At 47.1% G+C, this 26193-nt stretch overlaps 1 protein-coding gene across 1 annotated transcript in view; it reads right to left on the reverse strand.

The window, feature by feature from the left end:
• The window catches only part of ABHD2 (abhydrolase domain containing 2, acylglycerol lipase), a 105645-nt gene that overhangs the window by 41664 nt on the left and 37788 nt on the right, over positions 1 to 26193 (reverse strand). Inside the window, exons 4-5 of the mRNA XM_030317409.1 lie at positions 15511 to 15514; positions 1901 to 2072 (exon numbers count right to left, since the gene is read on the reverse strand). Of these exons, the coding sequence (XP_030173269.1) occupies positions 1901 to 2072; positions 15511 to 15514 (176 nt within the window). The remainder of the gene's footprint in view (positions 1 to 1900; positions 2073 to 15510; positions 15515 to 26193) is intronic.

Consider the following 26193-nt stretch of genomic DNA (forward strand, 5'->3'; position numbering starts at 1 on the left):
ATCATAAATGTCCCTTCCAAAAGTTAAGATAAAAACAACTTTAAATTCTTCTTGAATGTGCAGAACTTTACAGACATGACCTAGCAGCTCCAGCTCTCGGACTCTTGCCTCAAATTTATGGTTAAGGGTGCTCACCAGAGAAATTACGTACAGTAAGAAAACTGTGAACTCCACAGTGGATGAATTCATTAAACGGTGGCATGACCACATTGTAGAATATTAATCGTTCAGATCATGGTTTTGAAGACTTTTAGGCTTTGAATGACAGGAGAAACATATAACATAATGGATAATCGTTCAGACTTTGGAAAAACAATGCATTTGAACTGGAAGGAAACACAATGCCAACAACAGAATTCTGGGTGGTGGGATTCTAGGTGGTGCTTATTTTCTTTTTAAAATATTCCTATGTTATCTAAATTTTCTCAAAATGAGTTTTTAGGCCCTTTGTAGCCAGGAAAAAAAAAAATCATGGAAAAGGGAAAAAAAAAAAAGGGCTGCTATTTCCTAGAGCATCTCTTGGACACTCGTACAGAACCACCTTCATCCCGTCCCTTCTTGGGACGGGGGGTGATACACAGGAATGAGTAAACAAAACATGAAAGGTTGTCCCTTTTCAATTTCCGTGTTGGTCCAGGGAGGAAGAACAGAGTGGTGAAATCAAATTTTGTGCTTTACTGGTGGGAGCGAGAGCATTAGAAGCAAGAGAAAAAAAGCATTTGATGGTACGGCGGAGAAACAGATATTTGAACGATGAGCTATGAGATGTGTAAACACAATGGGGACTCCTAACCCATTCATTTATTCATTCCTTCTGGGACTGCTGAGTGGGAGGCTGCCGCTCGGGGCTCGGACCCCATAAGGTCACAGAGTGGCAGGTGCCGCGGAGAACTGAAGCAGGAAGGTGTGTGGATTTACACGGGGAAACACCAGCGAGGGGAGGTGGGGGCCGTCCCCCTGGGGAGGGGACGTCTGAGGTGAGACCTGATGACAAGAAGGAGGCGGCCACGGGGAGGGAGGTCTGGGGACAAGTATTCCAGACAAAGGGAACGTAAACTAAAGCTTCGTCGCTGGCTAGTCAACGGTTCCGGTTACTAAGAATAACTGAGCGCTTTAACACGTTTACTGCAATTTACTCACAAATAGTCCCGAGCTCCTAGAAAACACTAGGTGCCTTGTGTACTTCAGAACTCAAAAGAACTCTCTCCCGGGAGGAGCAGCCGTCAAAGGAAGCCACTATGCTAACATGAGTCCTCACCGTGGACCCTTTCCGATGGGTCCCTACTCGGGGGCTGGACCGAGCGATGTCAAATTCTAGCAACAGTGGCAGTCGGAGTGGCTTCTGAAAGACGGGTATCCCACACCCTTGCATAAATGGACCTCAGTGTGGCTTTTTGTCCGTGGAAAGCTAAGCAGAGGGCACCTGAGAGCCTGTTATGTGCGAGTACCCAACAAATAAGACCAGCCTGTACTGCATCTCTGAGCCTCAGTTTCCTCATCCATAAAGTAAGGATAACAAGGTACCAACCTTGTTGCCAGGGTTAAGCGAGATTCCAGGATATTTAAGCACTTAGAAGAGTCTAGCTTTTATTGCTGTCATCAAACCAGAGGCGTGGTCCTGGGGGGCCTGGGCTCCAAGTTCTCCCTCGACCCCTCACACCCAGGTTCTGTATTTCGCAAGCGGATTCACAAACTACTCAACAATGTTCTCTGACGGGCCCTGCGCGGTGAGTTGCAAGCATGAGACAGAGCTAATCCCTGCGGTCGCTCCGAACTGATGGACCTCAGGGGACTTCCTAGCAGCCCCCAGGTGTGACGGTGACTTGCTGGCATGAGGATCTCCACCGCGCTCCCTCACTGGCCGGTGCGATGGCCCAATCACAGACCCACGCTAGCTCACCTCCAACACAGTGCTCAGCCAAGGGCTCAAAGAGGTCGAAGGTCGAAGTGGCTCCGTCGGACATGGTGATGAACTTCCGGTGCCCATACGGGTGTGGCGACCTCACCCTTCCCATCTTCCCATACAAGGCTGTTTGGATGTGTCCACTTTTCCCCCAGATCAACGGTGGGATCTAAGAAAGAAGGAGAGGAGAGGTCAATTATCCCCACATTCCTTGAACAATGCGCACAGAAATTTTTGAGCAGGTCTTTCAACCTATTTAAGTTTTTTTCCAGACAAATTCTCTATACTAAGGATACATGAGACCTTCTTTAAAAGTTTTTTTTTTTAATGTTTTATTTGTTTTTGAGACGGAGAGAGACAGAGCATGAGCGGGGGAGGAACAGAGAGAGAGGGAGACACAGAATCTGAAGCAGACTGCAGGCTCCGAGCTGTCAGCACAGAGCCCAACGAGGGGCTCGAACCCACGAACCGTGAGATCATGACCTGTGCCAAAGTCGGGCCGCTTAACTGACTGAGCCACCCAGGTGCCCCAAGATTTTCTTTTTTCTTTCTTTAAAATGTTTTAAAAATGTTTTATTTTTAGAGAGGAGAGACAGAGTGCGAACAGGGGAGGGGCAGAGAGAGAGGGAGACACAAAATCCGAAGCAGGCTCCAGGCTCTGAGTCTGTCGACACAGACTTATGGACTGTGAGATCATGACCTGAGCTGAAGTCAGACGCTCAACCGAGGCACCCGAGGCACACCCCCCCCCAAGACTTCTTTACCTTATATCCTTGCCGTGATTTACCTCTTTTGCCCATTTATTAATACATCCTGCATCAGATTAGCTCTAGGAATCACCAGGACATGCTTACGTAGACAGGATTTCAAATTTACAGTGTTAAGTAATTCAATATGGGTTATTTCTCTAATGCACGTTAAAAGAAAATAAGTAATACATTTTGAACACATGCTACTTGACAGGGTTAGCCTCATTCCAAACAGGCCCAGGGACTAATGCACACGAATGCACACTGCCTACACTCACTAATGTTCACTTCTTTGCCTTCCCCTAATAAGACAGGCCACAGCTACGGTGGTCACCCCACCAGCCAAACTGCTGCTCTCTGTCACACTGGGAAGGGCTGCAAGCTCTCCTAAGAGCCTATAGGTGTCTCTGCGCACGTTGTCGGGGGCACTGTGTGCCCTGGAGAATGTGCTGGAAGGGCAGAGCAGTGTAAGTAGTGGGTTAAATGAAGGATGAAGGCTTATCAGCCTAAGTCATGACGCCACCCTAACAACTGTCCTTTGTGAAAACACGCAGTGACTCTGGTCTCTGGGATAAATGCAAAAATCACACACTAGTTAATTACCAGGAAAGCAAGGTGCTCCTGGCTACAACTAAGAAATGATTCACAACCACAGCGTAAGGATGGTCCCGTTTACCGAAGCTGCCACTGGTTTCTCCTTCACGGCTTTGAGCCCAGGCATGGTGCTTGGCCAGGATTTGTGTTCTATATAGAATCACAGAACATAAACACGGTAATAACGTCCGTCCTTCATCTCTGCCTGATCTCACAGTGGTGAGCATTTACTAAGGGTTTGCCTGAAACTATTTCCCAATTCATGCCTAGCTTTTCTATCACACCAGGTGATCCTAAAGGCCCTCCTTAAATTAAACCAGATTTGCTTTTTCTGTTTTGTAATTCATTAAGTCAGAAATTTAAGAGAAGTGACGCTACACCCTACGCAAGCCAGTTCCCACACGTACTTCCTCTGGGAGGGTGGGAAGGAAGAGTATTTTAAGACCTAAGGACATGAAGCCATTTGCCAGCATGACACCACAGGTGCAAATCTTAGTGCAGAGGCTACGGCATTTGGAAAGCAGACAGAAGCATTTATAAGAGATGAGTGGATTATGACAGCAACGAAAAGCAAGCTTATAAAAATAACGTCAACTGGACAACTCAGCATGACACGAGGTTTAGATACGCAATTTATAAAGGGTTTCAAGACGACCAACTTGAACATAGTTATACATGGGGGAGAGGAGTGATCTAAGAAACCAAATTCCTGGTCTCTCCCAGAGGAAAGTTCAAAGAAACTTCGTTTATATACAATTTAAATAGAATTGTGCGAGGTTAACGGGTCAGAAGAATGGGTTACATTTCACATACCTATCTTCTGATCTGGTTTAGAATATAGTATAATCCCAGCACATGACAAAAATAGATAAAATTTTCTCTTGGCTGTTCACAGATGGCCCACATAATGATGACACTGGCGGTCATCCTGATGCCGTGCTCCTGATTCAGGGTCACGTTACCTCTCTGAGTGGCCTCTAGCCTCTACTCTCTCCCCACTTACCCAGCATCCACCTGCCGCGGAGGAGGGAAAACAAAATATGTAAACCTGGCCAGCCCGTCTACTGCGTGGGTCCTAACTTGGCCTAGGAGGCCGCCCGCCGTGCCTGCCTCTTACGCCTTTCATGTAAGTTCCTATAAACCCGAGCCACGGGCCCGGCTCCACTCCAAAGAGGCAGAGCTTGTGCGGAGCTATTTTCATCCCAAATGCCAAGCTGTTTCTTCTGCCTGGAATCCGCTCCTTTCTCCTTGCACACCCGTTGCTTCCCTCACCAGCTACAATTGTTTTTCTTTTCTTTTTTAATTTTTCTTTTAATGTTTTTATTTATTTTTGAGACAGAGAGACACAGCACGAGCAGGGAGGGGCAGAGAGAGAGGAAGACACAGCATCCAAGCAGCACCTCAGGTTCTGAGCTCAGCACAGAGCCTGACACGGGGCTCGAACTTACAGACTGTGAATCATGACCTGAGCTGAAGTCGGACGCTCAACGAACTGAGCCACCCAGGCGCCCCTACTATTTGTTTTTCAAGACTCACTTCCAATCAGGTCGCTGGGGAGCTGCCCTTCTCTGTGCCTCCTGCGAAGCACCCTGAGCGTAGCTCTGTCCTGGCGTCCAGGAGGCTCGACTGTATCAGGGCTCTTTACTGGCACATTCCTCCCACCACCTCGGGAGCCAGGCTTAGAAATCGTTTGCCCATCCCCAGGGTGCTTCATACACTAAGCTTTGGAAGGGCTGCTGAATGAATAAAGTACAGACCCACTTAGTGAATCTGAGAAGAAACAGATGTACTTAAAAAAGGATATGCACCATAATTACGGCAGTTGGACTGCAGCAGGGGTGGGCTTGGTGACCGTCCCCTTCCCAGCATCTGGCAGCATTCTCGCCAGGATGGGAGAAAACCCTGAAGGTGTGCATGTGTGTATACGTGCGTATGTGCAACGCTGTGCGTGAGATAGTGACCGCCTCGGGATCACTCGGGACTTTCCAACTTCAGCGTAAGGTCAGTTGTGCACAGTAGATTGTTTTCACAATCTTTAATTCCACACCATAGCATCTACTGATAAAACACTGTTTTTAATTAACTTCACAATAACACAACACCGGAGTTTACAAAATCGGACGTTTAGACAGCCAAGTTTTGCTGTTGTTTTCCTCTGTTTATAGAGATCCCAGATCACATGAAAAAATGAAAAAAAAAAAAAAAACCCACAAAAACCGAAAACCTGGAATGGGTATAACAACTGTTACGTGGTTTCGGTCAAGCAGGAATGTGGACCAAAACAACAGACTATTTTGAAAGGCACATAAACACATAAGCAAGCACTTAAGAGACACTGCTGAGTGTACAAGGAGGAATCTGCTTTATTCTAACTACCTTTGTGATGTGAATCTGAGAATATAGCAGCCAATGACCCCACCTATCCCCAGGCCCTTGAGCCACTCTTCCCATCGGGGCGCCCCCTCCAGGAGTCGGGCTGGCCCAGGACTAGCTTAGGTGGTAGAACGTGTAGAACGGCTGCTGTGCAGGCTGGGGCTGGCCCTTCAAGGAGAAGCCTGGCGCCATGTTGTAAGGAGCCAGGGCTCGAATACCCAGCGAGTATAGGCAACACTGAGGGCTCTAGAAATGCGCACAGAACCGAGTGCTGCGTGCGTTTAAAACTCAGAGCAGCACCGTACTGCCTTCCAAAACAGATGGACCAATTCTCATTTCCAACCGTTATGCACGCAAGTGCCTCTCTCCCTCCCCTCATCAATAACTAGCTTTGTCAATCTTTGACATTGGGCCACCCTGATGGGCAAAAAAATGGGTATTTACTTCAACTTGTGTTTCTTAAGCTGATCCAATCTATGGAAACTAGTTTTCTTATCTGAATTTGCATTTTCCGATCCATATCGTTTATTAGTCATTCCATCTCTCTTTACGTAAATTGTACCCTTTTTCATTTTTCTGTTACATTTTTATCTTTTTCCAATCCATTCATAGGTACTGTTCTTGTCACCCCTGCACGTCATTTTCTATTTTATGTTGCAAACGCTTTCTCCCAATTTATAGTATATTTCAATTTTATCACTTATCTTACATAACTTTCATATTTTGTGGTTAAATTTGTTAGGTTTCTTTTTTTTTTTTTTAACGTAGGCTCCACACCCAGCCTGAAGTTCAACATAGGGATTGAACTCACAACCCTGAGGTCAAGAGTCAGTGCTTAACTGACTAAGCCCCTCTGATGCGCCTAAGATTTTTGTTTAAAAAAAATTTTTTTTAACGTTTATTTATTTTTGAGACAGAGAGAGACAGAGCATGAGCGGGGGAGGGGCAGAGGGAGAAAGAGACACGAATCCCAAGCAGGCTCCAGGCTCCGAGCTGTCAGCACAGAGCCCGACGCGGGGCTCGAACTGGTCAACTGGGAGATCATGACCTGAGCCGAAGTCGGACGCTCAACCGACTGAGCCACCCAGGCGCCCCAGATTTTTGTCTTTAAAGTAATCTCTACACCTTACGTGGGGCTCAAACCCATATCCCTGAAATCAAGAGTCACATGTTCCTCCGACTGAGATAGCCAGGTGCCCCGATTTGTTAGGTTTTTCTGTTAAAACCTTTGTGTTTTGCATTTTGTTTTAAAAAGAGCTATTCTAGCACCCAATTTTAAATACATTTCCCAATATTTCCTTTTATTATGCCTACAGTTAAAAAATTTTTTTTAATGTTTATTTATTTCTGAGAGACAAAAAGAGACACAGCATGAGCGGGGGAGGGGCAGAGAGAAGGAGACAGAATCCAAAGCAGGCTCCAGGCTCTGAGCTGTCAGCACAGAGCCCGACTCCGGGCTCTAACTCACGGAGTGTGAGATCATGATCTGAGCTGAAGTCGGACGCTCAACCGACTGAGCCACCCAGGCGCCCCTATCTATTTGTCTATTCTTATGCCAATATGACTCTGCCTTAATGAATATAGCTTTAAGGACTATTTCGAGCAGTAACAGTGCAGGCCCCCCCCTTCACTTGTCTTTTTTAAAATTCTCTTGGCAGATTTTTGCCATTTTATTTTCCAGATGAATTACAGGATTAGCCTGTTTCATGACAAACTTGGAATTTCTAATTGGAAACACACCAAACTCCTATATTACCTTGGGTAAAATTGACACGTTTACAGTTTTTACTGGTCCCATTAAAAAACGTGCAGTATCCGTATATTATTCAAGTATTTATGTCCTACAGTAAAACTTCATAGCTTGCTTCACGTTCCAATGCTCAGTTTTTACTACACGAATTTGCATACATCTCTACTCTTTTTTTTTTTTTTTAATTTCTACATTTTAAAAAAGCTATTCTCAGAGTTAGCATCTGGGCGTGTTTCACTCCTAACTCCCTGAAAGCTGCATCTCAGTACTAACACATACGGTTCTTTGTCCAAAGTGCTGTGGCCAGTGGTTAATAAACGCTTGTTACTAAGAAAGAAGCTAGAGGGGCGCCTGGGTGGCGCAGTCGGTTAAGCGTCCGACTTCAGCCAGGTCACGATCTCGCGGTCCGTGAGTTCGAGCCCCGCGTCGGGCTCTGGGCTGATGGCTCAGAGCCTGGAGCCTGTTTCCGATTCTGTGTCTCCCTCTCTCTCTGCCCCTCCCCCGTTCATGCTCTGTCTCTCTCTGTCCCAAAAATAAATAAACGTTGAAAAAAAAAAAAAATTAAAAAAAAAAAAAAAGAAAGAAGCTAGACCACAACGAAATATAGAGGCCAGGATGTCCTTATCTTCTGCATCAGTTTAGAAGCAACACCTGGCTAGTGCCCAATGGGAAAGGCCGGAAGGGAGAATCTAGATCTCCCTCCCACCCACATCCCTCCAGACAAACACACGCTGCCTTCGGACGGACGGAGTTCACATCAGCAAGGACAGATGGTTGCCGGGCTGTTTACAAAAGAGCCGGAAAAAAGTTGACTAATGCTTATCCTTGCCCTCAATCTGCGGGCGACCAATCGATTCTTTCCATGGGGACGTGGGTTCCTTGGTTGTACATCAAACTACTTTATAGCAATTGAACCCAGACTTAGCTGTCAGGCCCTCTGATTCTCCCCAGCAGCTCTCTAGCAAACTGGCAGAGGCCTGGCATACATACAACATCCGAGACTGGGCCCTGGACCCCTACTTCCGGCAGGTGTCGTCCGGTGACCTAGATGCTCATTAGCAGTTACTCTTTGGTTCTTTTTTTTTTTTTTTCAACGTTTTTATTTATTTTTGGGACGAGAGAGACAGAGCATGAACGGGGGAGGGGCAGAGAGAGAGGGAGACACAGAATCGGAAACAGGCTCCAGGCTCTGAGCCATCAGCCCAGAGCCCGACGCGGGGCTCGAACTCACGGACCGCGAGATCGTGACCTGGCTGAAGTCGGACGCTTAACCGACTGCGCCACCCAGGCGCCCCTACTCTTTGGTTCTAATGTTACTTTTGTTTCAGACAAGATGCTTTGGTTAAAATGACACAATCCAACTCCGACTAACTTAAGAAGGGACTATGCTGGGGTGCTCACCAAATGGACAAGAGGCTGGAGGACCAGCTTCCAGGAAAGAAACTGGGGCTACTCGACGTATGTGCTCTTTATACAGCAGCACCCCAGGAGCCAATGCCCCACGAGTGGGGTGTCCAGAAGAAGGGAATTCTGGAGGGCGGAGCAGCGCATCTTGATTATTATCTGCATATAATGGGAGAGAAGGACTTGCCCAAAATGCCCTTGGAGAGGAAGAATGGTGCTGGGCAGCCAGAAAGGGACAAATGCTCCCAACAAGGTTTTGGGCTCGACTTGTCTTTGCTTCAAGTGGCTTCGTTAGTGCCCTCGATACCCCACAACCCTCTTCAAACCATCATGTTCCCAACTAGTTCTTCCAAAGTCTCTTCTTTCTGTCTTTGTTCCCTTGGTCCCAACTCAGCATTTCCCATAATTCTCAAATGTATTTACTTTGAAGCATCTGCCTCACCTATAACACAGTGTGGATCACAAACAGGCAACCTACTTGGCTCGAGTGGTATTTTTTATCACACACCCATCTTTCTGAAAGCAAAGTTTATCACATATGAGCGTGTGCTGTTTTCTTTAAAGGAGAAATCTAGACAAGGAGAGTTTTTATGACTCCTGGTCAATCTTTACCGGTCTTAAATGAGCACACTTTTTGCAACTCATCACATTGCCCCACTGTTTTTTTTGAAGGTAACATTCACATCAAACATGAAATCAACCTTTAAAAATTTTTATTTTAGAGAGAGCGCATGCACACAAGCAGAAGAGAGGCAGAGGGAGAGAGAGGAACGGAGGAAGGGAGAGAAGGGAGGGAGGGAGAGGAGGAGAGGGAGAGAGAGAAAAGGAGAGAGAAGGAGGAAGGGGGGGAGGGAGAGAGAGAGAGAGAGAGAGAGAATCTAAAGCAGCCCTGCCGTAGGCCTCAATCCCCTGACTGTGAAATCATAACCTGAGCTGAAATCAAGAGTCAGACGCTTAACCAACCAAGTTACCCAGGCCCCTGAAATGAACCATTTTAAAGTGTACAATTCCATGGCATTTAGTACATTCACGGTATTGTATACTTATCACCTCTATTCTATACGGTGATGAACGTTTCTTTGCTCCAAAAGGAAACTTCGTGTGTTAAGCAGTCACTCCCATTCTCCCCTCCCTACCCCCGGAAACCACTAATCTGCTTCCAGTTTCTATGGAATTCTGTATTCGGGATATTTTCTATAATGGAATCATTGAATATTGACTTCTTGTCTTGTGATTTTTCACTTAGCCTAAAGTTTTCAAGGTTCATCCATGTTGTAGCATGTATCAGTACTGTATTCCTTTCTATGGCTGAATAATATTTCATTATATGCACATACCTACCACATTTTCTTTATCCATGTATTGGTTGATGGACATTGGGTTGTTTCCCCTTTTGGTGAAAGGTGGAAACTGTGAACAGGGCTGCTGTGGACATCTGCATACAAGTATTTGTTTGAATACCTGTTTTCAGTTCTTTTGGGATATATCTAGGATCAGAATTTCTGGGTCATATGGTAATTCTATGCTTGACTTTTTGTGGAACCTCCAAACTATTTTCCATAGTAGCTGCACAATTTTACACTCCTACCAGAAACCAATCTTTCCACATGGTCACCAACACTTGTTTTCTACTGTTTTTCTTTTTTTCATTGTTACAGCATCTTAGTGATATTAAACCTAATCTTTTGACTGCAGGCCATTTCTTTCCACTCTGTCTCTACTTCCATCTCTACGTTTAATATTTATCACGATTTTAAAAATGAATTAGTTGAGAAATAAATACATACAATCAGTCTCATTCATTCCTACAATGGCTATTGTCGGTGGAAAGGCTTGAAGCAGAATAAAGTTAGCAACAGTCAGACTGCATGCAGTATACTATGGGACTGTCTAAAAATTGACAAAAGAATCCAGTTTTTATAAAAGCATTTAGACTTGCAAAACTTAACCTAGAGAATTGGACTTGGTGGGAATAACAGCCATGAGAAAACTTGCTACAGCAGAAGCTATAGTCAGTGACACATAATGTGACAAGAAACTGCTTCTAAGCTTCGTGGTAAAATTTTTTTTTTATTTTTTTAAACTTTTTTTTTTTTTTTTTGGGACAGAGAGAGACAGAGCATGAACGGGGGAGGGGCAGAGAGAGAGGGACACAGAATCGGAAACAGGCTCCAGGCTCTGAGCCATCAGCCCAGAGCCCCACGCGGGGCTCGAACTCCCGGACCGCGAGATCGGACCTGGCTGAAGTCGGACGCTTAACCGACTGCGCCACCCAGGCCCCAAGTGGTAAAATTTAAATGGAAAACAAACCTGATGAAGATAAGATTGAACTGTCTTGCGTTAAAAAATCATCACGGAATCACACTGGGTCAGTAGAATTTGTTTCAGAAAGTATTCTCTAGGATGATTTAATGTTAGCATCACTTGGATGCAAATGCTTGTATTTTAAATGTCCCTGGGCTCCGCCCCTCCTGACTCCTCCTATGGCAGTGCAGGTGGCTAGAACCTAGCTCACACTCTACTCCGGCATGTTCCTCCTTCCTGGGCCAAGAAAGGCAAGAGACTCGGAACCAACAAAGGAGACGACACCGGCTGGAAGGTGATACAGAAGTAGGTAGGGGAGAAGACCCATAATGCTGGGGCCACTCAGGGTCTGTGGAGGGGTGGGTGGGCAGGCCGCTGACAGGCTCAGCCAGTTAAGCATCTGATTTTGGCTCAGGTCACGATCTCACAGTTTGTGAGTTCGAGCCCCGCTTCGGATTCTCTGTCTCCCTCTCTCTGCTTCTCCCCCACTCATGCACGCACGCTTTCTCTCTCAAAAATAAAAAAAATATCGGGCTTATCTAGAACCAACGTAAATGGGACTTCACATATCTTAAATAGTCAACAGCCAGCCTCTAGCTTTAAAAAATATCAAATTAACATACGCATATTCTGGTGTTGCCCATTATGAAAATTTTTTTAATGTTTATTTATTTACTGCCAACCAGGGGTTTTTCAACAACACGGCGAGCCCTGGTATTTTCCTGATATAAATCTGCTTATTGAGAAACAGTACGTAAGGGCCTCCAGGCCAGAAGCTGACAGCAAACAGGAGAAAGGACAAACACGCAGACCAAATTCCAGGGCTCTGGCAAGTTCAAGACAACGATCGTCAGGGCGGACCATTCGGGAGCGACCCCTTCCTCCACGGCAGTGTGGTGTGGTCACGTCTCACCCACGGCCTGGTCCTCCAGGTAAAGGGTGAGACTTCCCACTAGAGGCAAATACCCCCGAACATGCCTGAGGAAGGAACACGCTGTCTCAGCGAGCGGGGCCCGGCGGTGCTCTTCCAGTGCCGGTGGGTGGCTGGGGCTGCACAAAGCGCAGGCAGCACCGGGGCCCTGAGGTTAGGGTTGTGCCGTGAAGCAAACGAGCACGGCCGAGGCTGCCTCCTGCACAGAGTCACAGGGCCCGCGAGCGGGGAAGTGCTGAGTGGCCGGCGCGACGGAGTCGAGCGACAGTGCGTGTGTGCACGCACCTGTGTGTATGGGTGTGCGCACGCACCTGTGTGTATGGGTGTGCGCGTGCACACGTGTGTGTGCATACGAGCGTGTGTGCACGTGCGTGGTTCTCTCTTTCCCGGTGCACACAGTTGAATCTGCGTATGTTCGGTGGACACGTGATAGAACTCCGCTAGAAAGAGCATCAGGTAATAGTTAATATTGTAACATTAAAAAAAAAAGCAGCAAGGAATTCCTCTTTCATTCACACCCCGCCGAAACTCAAAGGTACTGGGCAGAAGGAGCTCCCAATACACGGCAATCTATCTGCAGGATTTCCTGGGGCCCCACGGCCACCCCACCTTGGCTATGCATCTAGAACTTACTGTCGAGGTTTAAAAGGTTCATCTGACAAAATGAGTGGCCCTCTTCTCAAGGGTTTGTAACTTTACACGTTAGCATTTGTGAACGCAGCGCTTGACTGGAAGCCTCCAAGTCCACAGGCCCCGACCTTGTCCCCTGGGCAGGCCGCTCACTCTACAGACACGGGTCCGCCATTTTATACTCTGCCCCTCACGGTTCCCTCTCGTTCCGCAAGCCCAAACCAAAGGGACACTTCAGTGTCACTTCAGGTGACATTGTCCTGCAAGCCTCAGTTTCAAGTGGCTGATAGTGTCCGTGGCTGGTTTTGTGCCAACCAGCAGCCAGAAAGCGAGTCAGGTGCTGGGGCCGTTTTAGGAGACATGGGCTCAGGACGTTTCCTCAATCTCCAGAGAATGCCCATCTCACGAGGCCCTCCACTCTGCTCCAAGCACACATTCAGGTAAAAAAAAAAACATTTCCATTTCAAGAAAAATATTTGTCCAGGGAGCAGAAAGATGACCTTTATTCTGAACAAGAGATCTGATTTGCGAGTGACAACAGGGACCAGAGACGCCTCCTGGAGCAAGCAGCTGGCATCTGGGACCAAACCAAAGACCTGTTCGAGGACAGCCTGCCTCGGCCTCTGTTTTCTTTTGGTTCTTATATATTGAGTCAATAAAATTCAGAGAATAGCAAGCCTAATCTGCTCACGGAGGGTTCACAGTCTGGGGGTGAAAGCACACGAGGACAGACAACTACTGTCATGGAGGGGACTGGGCACTGGGGTCAGAAAGGCAGAAGGGGGTGATCTTATGGGGAAGCTTAGTCACATGGCTGAGAAGTACCAGTTTAACCCAGTGCGTGATGGGGAGTGTTAAGGACCGAACGTCTGTGTCCCTTCAACATTCATGTGTTGAAGCCCTGACCCCTCCCCATTGTGATGGTACGTGAAGGTGGGGCCTTTGGGAGGTGAGTGAGTTTAGATGAGGCCATGATGGGAGAGCCCCAAGGTGAGACTGGTGTTCCTATAAGAAGAGGGGGAGAGACCACAGCTCTCCCGTTTCACCAAGTGAGGCCACAGAGAGAAGGTGGCCATCTACAGGCCAGGAAGACGGCTCTCACCAGGAACCGGGTCTGCTGACACCTTATCTTGGACTTTCCAGCCTCCAACAACAGTGAAAAATAAATACCTGTCGTCTAAGCCACCAATTTTATGGCATTTTGTTATAGCAGTCTGAGTTAAGACAGCGTGAAGTCCTCAGAGAGCAGGGATGTTCTGAGCATCCGACCTCTGTGTCAAGGATTGGACTGTCTCTCATTTAGTCTGTACAACAGCTCTGAGTGACGGTATCGCCCCTGTTTTACAGATGAGAAAGACAGAGCCTTGACTTGCCTCATTTCGCAACGTCAGGCTGAGAGGACAAGCGTCTGGCTTCAGTTCAGAGCTTTTCCTACTGTGGCACAGTCAAGATACATCAACTCCCTCAAACACAGATTAAAATAACAAACATCTTTGTGCCTGTTTTTTTTCCTGTCTGATCATCTGTCCGCACGTTACATTAAATCATGTTTCTCCCAACTGAGAATTGAAGTTGTTAGAACTCCACTTTGGTTTTCTTCACATACATGAAACAAAAAACCATTTCTTTGATTTCACATGTGGTTCACAACTGTAGCCGACTTCTTAATGTCAGCGAAGTTCTTTTGGGCAGATTAATCATCTGGAGGGTGATTCATTTGAATTCACATTTGAATATTTCTAGGACGAGGGCAGGGTCTCCCCAAAAGTAATGAGACGCAGGAGAGAGGCTGAAGGTGCTGTGGAAAGGCAAGAGGTGTCTGATTTGGGGAAGCATTTTATCCTCTGTTAATGAGGGAGGCTAAGTTAATTAGGATGAGCGTCAGTGGGAGGGGGTAGAGGGGGTGCACGCAGGGGGCAAAGCTTTGTGGCAGCTCCAGAAGTCAGAAAACTGAGCTCCAGGTCATTGTGCGTGTGTGCGCACATGTACGCACACACGCATACGTGCAGGTGTGCACGTGAGCACACGGGTGTGTGTGTGTGTGTGTGTGTGTGTGTGTGTGTGTGTGGTGAGGAAGCAGGGAAGCTATAGGGCCCTTTCGAGGTCAGGGGAACATTTACAGGCATTTACCCTGGATCCTGACCTTCCAGAGCTTCCCCTCCACAGGCCCTGAACTCAGGACTCCTGCTCCTCCTACTACGGACCCCTGTGGTTCCCCCTGTGGCCTCTCTCCCCTCATCCAGCCTGGCCGATGTGAGCCCACCCCACTGGGCGTCAGCCTTCTCCAGCCGTGGGGCGGACCCTGCACGACATCACACCAGTGCTGCTGGGGAGGCAGGGAAAGGACTTCATCATTTGCTTCGGGACTTTCATCTCAGAGTGGCAAGTGGCAGATTCAGCCTCCCAAACACCCATTAATAAGCTCATCAGAAATCTGCTTTGCGCACAGCGTTTTCCCCCACCGGGCAAATACTTCTTCACAGCTGTCGCGCATTACATTTTCGCCGTCGTTGCTAGATGTTCTATTCCTGAATTTCAGGATTATGCACAGGAAAATTCCAATGCAGAGATATATGCTGTTTCTGCCTGAAGTGACCAAAAGTGGCCTGAGGAAACGAGAGAAATCAAATTCTGTTCCTGTGACTGGTTTCTAAACATGGGACAGAGGCCACCAGGCCGAGGTGGCACACATCTATGACCCATCCTCTATCCTGTGCGAGCTATAAGACACGAATGTTAGAACAGGTACAGAAGTCACGATAAAACTGCTTAAAACAAACCACGCTCTTTTGCTTCAAGGAAAAATAAACTCAATTTTCAAGTTCAAAGAAAACCAGTTCGAAACCCTCAGGATTGTATTCACACGTTAAACGTATCTGATCCCATTATCTTTCTGCTCCTGCAAATAGCTTTTCGGACCGGTCACACCCCTCCCTACGCAGAGGAAAGCGCAACCCTCTTTCCTGTGCATCTGGACCTGGTCTTGACGCTGCTTTTCAGGGGGCTTGTAGCTTATTAAGAGGCTGCAGGGTTCCACCTGCCAAGTGTCACCCATGAAAGAGCCTGTCCTGCCGAGAGCCAGTCACATATTAGTTACCCAGGTAGGAGACTGTATTGTAGACTCGCTCGGCTCATCTACCCTTTGCCCAGAGCCCACTCCTCCCAGCCTCACCCTCCCTATTGCTAACTTAGGGATTTGGGAAACCTGCTGGTGCTGACCAAACAGGGCGTGTGCTGATGCCCAGCACACTGGACACCTACCTCTGTTTTGTCCCTGTCTCCCCTGACCCCCCTCCCCTGTCACTCACACAGATGTCAACCGGCTGCTCTCTGCCCGATCCAGGGTTGCCTTTGGTCTGCTTCTCAGCCCGAGGCCACCTCAAAATCTGTGCCAGGTCTGGGCAAGAGGGAAGACGGGAGCTGAAAAGTCACATTGGATTTGCTACTATTCCTCATGGGGGACCTAGAATACCTAAATGTGAAGGTCTTGGATGATCTACCTGGAATGCTCTCCAGGAATGCCTTAATCAAGAGACGACTTCTAAGAATTAAGATGCTGACATGGCAACATCAAGCTCATGCCTTGCTTTTCCTTCATGTGCAGAAAATAGTTCACAAAATGGCAAGCCACAACGTTAGAAAAAGGTGGGTTCTTCAAAGCCATCTACACATTCAATGCAATCCCACATTCTTCTCAGAGCTAGAACAATCCTAAATTTGCATGGAACCACGAAAGACCCCAGATAGCCAAAGTAATGTTGAAAAAGAAAACCACAGCGGGAAGCATCACAATCCTGGACTTTAGCCTGTACTACAAAGCTGTAATCATCAAGACAGCATGGTATTGGCACAAAACAGACACAGAGACCAATGGAATAGAATAGAGAACCCAGAATTGGACCACAAATGTATGGGCAAATAACCTTTGATAAAGCAGAAAAGAATATCTAATTCTAAAAGAGACAGTCTCTTTGGCAAATGATGCTGGGAGAAATGGACAGCAACATGCAGAAGAACAAACCTGGACCACTTTCTTAAAACACCAAAGTAAATTCAAAATGGATGAAAGACCCAAATGTGAGCCGGGAAACCATCAAAATCCTAGAAGAGAAAACAGGCAACAACCTCTTTGACCTCAGCCCCAGCAACTTCTTACTTGACACGTCTCCAGAGGCAAGGGAAACAAAAGCAAAAATGAACTATTGGGACTTCATCAAGATAAAAATCTTCTGCACAGCAAAGGAAACAATCAACAAAACTAAATGGCAGCCAGCAGAATGGGAGAAGATATTTGCAAATGACATATCGAATAAATGGTTAGAATCAAAATCTATAAAGAACTTACCAAACTCAACACCCGAAAAACAAATAACCCACTGAAGAAATGGGCAGAAGACAGAATAGACATTTTTCCAGAAGACATCCAGATGGCTAACAGACAAGTGAAAAGATGCTCAACATCACTCATCATCAGGAAAATACAAATCAAAACCACAATGAGATACCACCTCACACCGGTCAGAGTAGCTAAAATTAACAACTCAGGAAACAACAGATGTTGGCGAGGATGTGGAGAAAGGGGAACCCTCGTGCACTGTTGGTGGGAATGCAAACTGGTGCAGCCACTCTGGAAAACAGTGTGGAGGTTCCTCAAAAAATTAAAAATAGAACTACCCTGTGACCCAGCAATAGCACTACTAGGAATTTATCCAAAGGATACAGGAGTGCTGATGCATAGGGACACAGGTACCCCAATGGTTATAGCAGCACTCTCAACAATAGCCAAATTATGGAAAGATGCATGGATAAAGAAGATGTGGTGTATATATACACAATGGAATACTACTTGGCAATGAAAAGTAATGAAACCATGCCACTTACAACAATGTGGATGGAGCTGGAGGGTATTATGTTAATTGAAATAAGTCAGTCAGAGAAAGACAGACATCGTATGTTTCCACTCATATGTGGAAGTTGAAAAACTTAACAGAAGACCATGAGGGAAGGGAAAGAAAAAAAAAGGTTACAAACAGAGAGGGAGGCAAACCATAAGAGATGTTTAAATACAGAGAATAAACTGAGGGTGGTAGGGGATGGGGGGGGGGAAAACGGGGGATGGGCATTGAGGAGGGCACTTGTTGGGATGAGCACTGGGTGTTGTAGGTAAGTGATGAATCACAGGAATCTACGTCGGAAGCCAAGAGCACACCGTATACACTGTATGTTAGCTAACTTGACAATAAATCACACACAAAAAAAGAAAAACTAAAAAATAAAATACAAATAGTAAAAAAAAAAAAGAAAGAAAAAGATGTGTTCTTAAAATATTTAATAAAAAATATGCTTCTGTCAGTAACTATATACGTCATTACTGCTAACCCACATTCAAAACTTTACTCTGTTCCTGTTTCCAGGGAGATCACGACCATGAGAAGGTTAAGAAGAAAATTTTATAATGCGCTTTAGGGCTTTAGAGAGTGGAACAAAAAAACTTGCGTTGGAAAACACAGCACTACAAGCATGCTAAATCTCCCTCAGTTTTCTATAAATTTAACAGAGTCACAGTAAAAAAAAAATTTTTTTTTCATATTTGAAATCAAACAAGCATTCTAAAGTTCATACGGAAAACTGAACCAGCTATAATTACCAAGGAAATTATGAAAAGAAGTGTAAGTGAGGGGGAGTTAGCACCACCCCCAATGCCTATAATAAAAAACATTTAAAAACTATAAATCTGCTAATGGTATATATATATTCAGGATTATCGACAGAATGGAACAGACTGGAAATATACCTAAATATATCCGAGAAATTTAGTTGGAGAAAAAGGTGACATTTCAGTAAATGGGGTAAAGATGGCTTGTTCAATAAACAGTGTTGAGTAAAGGGAAGCCATTGACAAAAATTTAAGTTGGAGCCACACTTCGTGCCAGGATAAATTCCAGAGAAAGTTTATTTCAAAGTAGAAAATGGCATCATACGTGTGCTAGAAAAAAGTGTGGAATTAAAAAATATATATATCGTACAATGAAGACCTTTCTAAGAAAAACAGAAATCCCAGAAGCCGAAAGAAACAATCAAAAGATTTAACTCTGCAAACATATTTTTTTTTTAAAAAACTTTGCATGGCAAATACCACCATGGGCAAAGTAAGAGACAAATGACAAACTGAGAATAAATATTTGCACCGCATATCACAAAGGGCTAATATCCCCAGTACATACACAACTCTCCGAGGTGATCAGGAAAAAGACCAACGACTGTCAGAAAATGGGCAGTGGTTACCAATAGGCAGTTAATAGAGAGGGAAAGAAAAATTGTTCTTAAATGTAAAAAAGACGCACAGCCTCTTTCATAAGGGAAAATACAAATAAAAAATCACAGTAGGAAAATACTTTTTACCTACCAGATGGGCAAGTATAAAAAAGTAGGAGACCCCCTTCTGTTGGCAAGGTATGGGGGGAAGAGACACTCTCCCTCGGGGCTGGCGCGGACGGGCTGAGGGCACTGGCCAACGTTTTCCATGCACATTCCCCTCCGACCCTGCGATTCCATTTCCAGTTTTTCCTCCACGGACAGGTGCGCGTCCGTCAATGCAAAATGACGTGTTATGGCATTGTGAAAGTAGGTTAGAAACAAATGAAACCTCCATCAGCAGAGGGATGAAACAGAGGAGTCTCCATTCTGGAACACCACGCGCGCGATGGAGGCGATTCCTACACTCATGTGGCAACACCTCTCGGTGATATTTCACAAAGAGGAGCGAGGTGCACAGAGTATACGGTATGCGGTTCCGTGCGATAAAAGGAAAAGCAATATGTGAGCGTGCATGTGTGTGTAAGTGCTGGTTTTGCGTGAAAAAAAATCAAGAAACTGGGAACGTGTAACCGTGATAAATGCACTCGGATACATGGGGGAGCCTAAGGACAGCAAGGACAACACTGCAGGAAAGAGAGAGCAAGGTCACAGGCTCTGCTGGTGGAGAGAACTTCTGGGAAACAGCCGCTGCTTCTTGAGCAAGGTGAGCCCTGAGCTGAAAGTGAGAGGAAGGAAATGATACAGCTGCCCTGGAGCTTTCAAGGAGAGGAACACAGTTCCAAAAAGCTGAAAGAAGCCACTGTTGATGGCTGTGGGGTTGCTCTGCCAAAATGGCTGCCCTCTCCTCGGGCATGAGAACGCAGGAAAACAGTTCCTCAAAGAGTCAGCAACTCCACCCTTGTGAAGAGGCACCACAGCCCAGGCACCGACCCTTCATTCTTGTCCACACAACACAGAGCACCGCAAAACCATACAGATAAACACGTTCTAGAAAGTTCTGCTAAAGCAAAGTCTCTCTCTCTCTCTCTCTCTCTCTCTTTACCCGTGAAGGACAAATGCGAAAGGCAGCGAGCGGCTGGTGTCACTGCTTATACTTATTATTGGCAATGAACTACACCTGGCTTTCAAAACCATGAAGGATGGAGTGTATGTTCAGAGTCCTTCTGATTTTATTTCGTATCAAGTTGAAACAGCTAGAAGAAATAAGAAGTTTAAAATTCATCCATATCCTCACAATCCTTACAAAAGGACTTCATTTTTGTTTCCTTTATATCTGTATTTATTTGAATTTAGAGTATTTACCTCGTTAAATAGTAATATATAAGTATATAATTTTGTCCCTTTTTTTCCCCCATATCCATAGTTATTATATTAAGTTCTAGATGGCTGCACAAAATTCTATCCGTTTAGTAGCTACAATGTAGGGAGTAAACATTTACGTAGCACCTTGTATGGGTGGCGTTACGTAATCGGATTTACCCTCTACAGCAACTCTTACTGTTGGGAAATCCCCTTTGTTTATAGACCAGAAAACCAAGTGTCCAAAGAGCTGGTAAGCAGCAGACCCTGCCTTTGAACCCCAGTGCGTGTCTGACCTGACCGCCACGTTCTCTCCCCTGCGTTACACTATTGCTGTCTCTAGCGTGGGGCATGTCTGTGCCCAGTGTCTACCACCATAAGCGGTGCTGGTGGAATATCTTCCCATATTCCGTTTTTCCTTTCTAGATTACTTTCTTCATTTCAGTCAACATACGTGTCCATATTCCAACAAGATGACTCCTCACACCTTCTCCACTCCCAATTCCTGCTTCGGAGAGACCGCTATTTTCAAGTCTTTTAGGGTCCCTGTCACCCCATACGTGCCTCCGTACTTCTGGATGCGTGCCTGGCGGGCTGGCTTTTGCACGCGTTTCCTGGTGGCCTACCGAATTCCCTGCTGTGGAGACCGTCAGCTCTAATACACCGCCCCTAAAACACGCACCGTCCTCTCCCTCGTTCTTTCAACATGGGTACAGCAAACACCTTTGGTTACATTAATTTTCAGTGTTCATATGATGATGTAAATCAGTCACAACTCAGTCACATATCCTTTTGGTGAAGTTCCTTATTTCCCCAGGTTATCACTTTTGTCATTTCCTCAGTAGCTTAGCGCATCGACCGCCAGCCTATTTCCAAATTCTGAGGGACACTAGGTCTCTGCACAAAGACATCAGGCAATCACTGGTTTCACTTTCTCCTGGAGACACCGTTCGGGGAGCCCTCCCTCCATCCTGCAAGGACCCCTCAGCTCCCTCCTGCATCCCGGGCCCCAAGGCCACTCTTCCTTGGCTTCCTTCCTTTGGGAGAGGCTGGCTTCCACTAGCTTCTTGAGAAAAAGTGACTTGGAAAAGAGAAAAACACCTTTTCTTTTTTTTTAATGTTATTTTTATTTTTGAGAGAGAGAGAGAGAGAGAGGGAGAGAGAGAGAGAGCGTGCAAGCAGGGGAGGGTCAGAGAGAGGGGAGACACAGAATCTGAAGCAGGCTCCAGGCTCTGAGCTGTCAACACAGAGCCCGACGCGGGGCTCGTACTCACGGACCGCGAGATCAATGACCTGAGCTGCAGTTGGAGGCTTAACGGACTGAGCCCCCAGGTGCTCCAAAAGACACCTTTTCTGAGAGCAACTCTCCATGTCTGAAAATGCCTTTATTTTGCCCGCACGCTAGATTGAGTTTGGCTGGTATAGAATTCTAAGTTAGAAACCATTTTTACCTCGGATTTTGAAGGCCTCCCTCCACTGTCGTCCAGCTTCTGGTCTTCTGTTGGCATCTGGGTCATTCTGAGGCCCGATCCTCGAGCACCATCTCCTCCTTACCCTCTGCAAGTTCCGAGGTCTTGCTTTGTCCCACAATTCCACCAAGAGCCTCCACCGGGTCTTCTTCCCTCCCTGGGCTAGATTTTCGGAAGCTCTTTCAATCTGGAGTTTCAGGCCCTACGCTCATGGGACAGCCAGGGATCTTTCTCTGGTAACTTCTTCCCCTCCACTTTCTCTAGTCTCTTTCCGGAACTACTATTACTTGGATTTTAGGTTTCTTAAGACTGTTGCTCTAATTTGTCTTCCACTTTCCGTCTCTTGTCTACTTATTCTACTCGCTGGACGAGATCCTCAATTGTATCTTTGACTGCCTCGATTCAACCTTCTTCATTTGTGCTCCAAAAGCACTTCCTGTTCTCGGAATGTTCCAATTTTAGAGGCTCCTCTTGCCACGTGGATATATACCTTCTCCTCTCTCCAAGTATGCGCATTATGGGTTTTCTTAACTTTACTTTGCTCATTTCGCTATGTTTCTTCCACCTCCTTTCTCTGCTTGCTCTAAAGCTGTCTTTCATGTTCAAGGCTTTTCCTCCTCTGCCCAGCGACTCCTGGTCGTCTGCTCCTTCTGCAGAGGACATGCTGAAGAGTGGATACACAGCCATCTGACAACACAGGTAGACCTGTCAACCTGCGGACTCCAGCCTCTCTGCTAGAAGACCCCCAAATATGAGTGTCTCTGGGACTTTTCTCTTGGGCCAGTTTCCCCGGGGGAAGCCTCCCATCTCCTCGGGGAACCTGGTCATGGCTGGGGCCTTCCAGGTGCAGACTCGATGGCCTGGTGCCTCACTCTCACTTTTTTCTTTTTTAAATATTTTTAGAAACTTTTTAAATATTTATTTTCAAAAGAGAGAGAGAGAGAGAGAAAGAGAGAGGGAGTGCAAGCAGGGGAGGGGCAGAGAGAGAGGGAGACACAGAATCCGAAGCAGGCTCCGGGCTCCGAGCTGTCAGCACAGAGCCCAATGTGGGGCTCGAACTCATGAACTGCAAGATCATGACCTGGGACGAGGTGGGATGCTCACTGACTGAGCCCCAAGGCACCCTAGCTTTTCTCTGTGTTTAAGTAATTTCTTGGGCTAAATTTATAAAGTGGAATCAACTTTTTACTCCTTTATTCACGATCTGTGTGTTCACGTATTCAGTCAGTAAACATTTATGAAGCACCTACTATGTGGGCAGTGAAGACACATGTGTAGGGAAAAGAACAAAGACTACGGAGTCAGAGAGACGAGGGTGCGATCTCCGTTCTGACAAGAACTTTGGCAAGTCAGTTCACCTGTTGGGTACATTTACTTCTTAAAGATTGGAGCACAGGAGGTGGGTTTAATCTGAAGGCTAAAGAAAGCGTACTGAAATCACTGAACTTAGCAGCTGAAGGATAGGAGCCCCCAAGGAACGGTAGTATTTGTTATTACTGTTACGTTTGTTGTTGCTAATAGTAACTTATCTCACAATTTATCATGGGATGCAGACAATAAAAAACTTTAATGCCGAGGAGTGTAATTCCGTGATGGCAGAGTCAGCTGCTATGAGACAACAAAGGACAGAAGCACCCACAGGGGCACCTCAGCTCAGGTCATGATGTCACAGTTCGTGGGTTTGAGCCCCGCATCAGGCTCGGCACTGACAGCATGGAGCCTGCTTGAGACTCTCTTCCTCTCTCTCTCTGCCCCTCCCTTGCTCGTGCCCTGTCTCTCTCCCTCTCCAAACAAATAAGCACAAAAAAAAAATTTAGAAAACACAGAAGAAAAGTGCTCACGCTGAGTGTGGAGGAGGGTGTCCAGGAAGGCCTCCTCCAAGAGGGGGTGTCTGTGCGCTCTCAGATAGGAGGGTGTGTAAAGGCACGGAGGGGCCCCAGGGGGAGGAATGGCAGGTGTGAGGACGTTGCAGGAGAGAAATGTAGGGGCGATCTGACGCATCTAGAACACGGCACAAGGACAAGGGAGCAAGGCTGAGGCTCGCCCTCGTGCTCCAGGCAGCGTTAAAGCAGGGGCGTGACACATCAGAGGTGCGCTTCCCAGGGCAGCTTAGGGGCCTGGGAGAGAAATCAGCTGGGGGCAGAGCACAGAGATGCGGCCATGCATCAGTGTGAGCAAGGGCCGATGACACCCTGGACGGAGGCAGAAGCAAAGGAACGGCGCACGCTGAGGAGGTTCAGCTGACAGGACGTGGTGACTTTTGTCACTATCGTCCTCCCTGTGTGCTGGACACAGGGTAAGTCTGCACTTCTGAGGTTAGCGTGGCCTTGAGGCCTTGCTGTAAACCAATGAAACAGGAAGGAAATGACAAAGTGTCACTTCAGGGGAGCAGGCATTAAGAGCCAGCGTGTGGGTTGTCGCGTCCCCTCTCCTGCCTCGGCGGAGCCTGTGGAAGCACAGATTGAGGCGACACCTCCATCAGCTGGGGTCCCGGTGACAATATGATCAGTACAGCCCTCCCTCCAGCTAAAGTCAAGGAGCAGCATGAGTGAGAAATACGTGTTGTGGTTTTAAGACACCAAGATTCAGGGTGCCAGGTGGCTCAGTCGGTTTAAGCGTCCGACCTGGGCTCAGGTCATGACCTCCCGGTCTGTAAGTTCGAGCCCCGCGTCGGGCTTGGAGCCTGGAGCCTGCTTCAGATTCTGCGTCTCCCTCCCTCTCCCCTCCTCCCCCGCTCGCCCTCTGTCTCTGTCTCAAAAATAAATAAAACAGAAACAAACCAAAAAAAGACACAGAGGTCGAGGATCGACACTAGCCTCTCTTGACTAGTACTGCGTCCAACTGAATTTCGTATTGATCATATCATAGTATTGACGATATTGCCAGATTTTCCTCTGAGTAGCCAATAAGGCTTTATTCTTAGAAGTTCCATTGTTACCAAGGCTGAATATTATTTGGTACCTACTGCTAGGATCTCCCCTTGCGACAATTACCTAGGCATAGCCTGCACCCCCTTGCCCACGCAGTCTGAGTTCTCGTATACTCGTATGAACTCGTACCTTACGCCCTTTGTCATTTTTGCCAGTGCCCTAGCTAATACTATTATTAATGTAAAAATAGCTCCAATAATAGCAGCTGTGCTTACTCAAGACTTACACATGCTAGGCATTCTATAGATCACGTCATACGCTGTCTGTCCGTAGCCTCATACCAAGCCTATAAAGTACTATGATCCCCATTTTACAGGTGAGCAAGTGGAGGCTCGGCAGGGTGGGGTCGCCCAGCCGGCGAGCTGGCTTCTCCCTCTCTCTTTTTTTTTAATGTTTATTTTTGAGAGAGAGAGAGAGAAAGAGAGGGAGAGAATGAGTGGGGGAGGGGCAGAGAGAGAGGGAGGCACAGAATCCGAAGCAGGCTCCAGGCTCCGAGCCGTCAGCCCAGAGCCCGACGCGGGGCTCAAATTCACGGACCGCGAGATCGTGACCTGGCTGAAGTCGGACGCTTAACCGACTGAGCCACCCAGGCGCCCCCTGACTGTTTGTGCTTTCTAGAAGCCACCTTCTCCTTCAATGCCTTCCTTCTCTGGCCTCTATGACGCTCACGGCTCCTGGTTCTCCTCCGAACCTTTCTCACTGCCCATCTCTGGCTCATTCACCGGCCCTTCTTCCCACCCTCGCCTGCTGCAGCCCCCAGCCCCCAGTCTCTCTCTGCTCTCTGCCTCCCTCTCCCCGGCTGGCAGCTGATCTGGAACCCGCATGTCTGGCCTTCAGCTCACACCTGGGCCCCGCTGCCACACTGCCACCTGTCCCTCTGCACGTCCCACAGTGGCCAAAACTACACAGCTTGCCCTGAGGAAGCAGCTTCCCGTGACTTCCCTATTTCTGCCCATGACTTCATTCTTCTCTCAGCTGCTCAGGTCCCTTCATATTATCTGCGATTCAGCCCTTTCTGCCAACACCCAAGGACATTCCATTTTCCAGCACACCTACTGATTCGCATTCTTTCCTGACCCCACAAGTGCTTATGGGATCAAGTCCAAACTGCTCCTTTCTGGGAAGTTGAGGCCCCATGTGATCTGACCTCTTCTCCCCAAAAGGCCCGGGGCTTTCTGCTGTAATCAGACAGTTCTTGTCGCATCTCATGATGACAGAGGGACTTGGCAAGGAGCTGCTCGGGAAGCAGCTGTGGGGACCAGGCCAGTGATGGGGCCCAAGCCCATAAGCAAACAAAATCAAGGGCACAGCGAGCAAAGGGCAGAGAGAGCGGCAGGTCCAAAGGGCGCACAAAGAGCACCAAGCTCGTTAGGAATCACAAGAGAGACGGTCCCAAGGCCAGCCAGGTTGAAGACCCATGGATCCGGGGGCGGGGGGCAGAGCAGAGTGGCCGTGGGGTCAGGGCAAACCAGCGACAAAGAGGAAGTGTGCCAAACAGGCAAAGCCTCAGTCGCCTGGCGACCCACACAGGCTGGCTGG

The sequence above is a fragment of the Lynx canadensis genome, chromosome B3, assembly GCF_007474595.2.
Source record: "Lynx canadensis isolate LIC74 chromosome B3, mLynCan4.pri.v2, whole genome shotgun sequence".
NCBI classification, from domain to species: Eukaryota; Metazoa; Chordata; class Mammalia; order Carnivora; family Felidae; genus Lynx; species Lynx canadensis.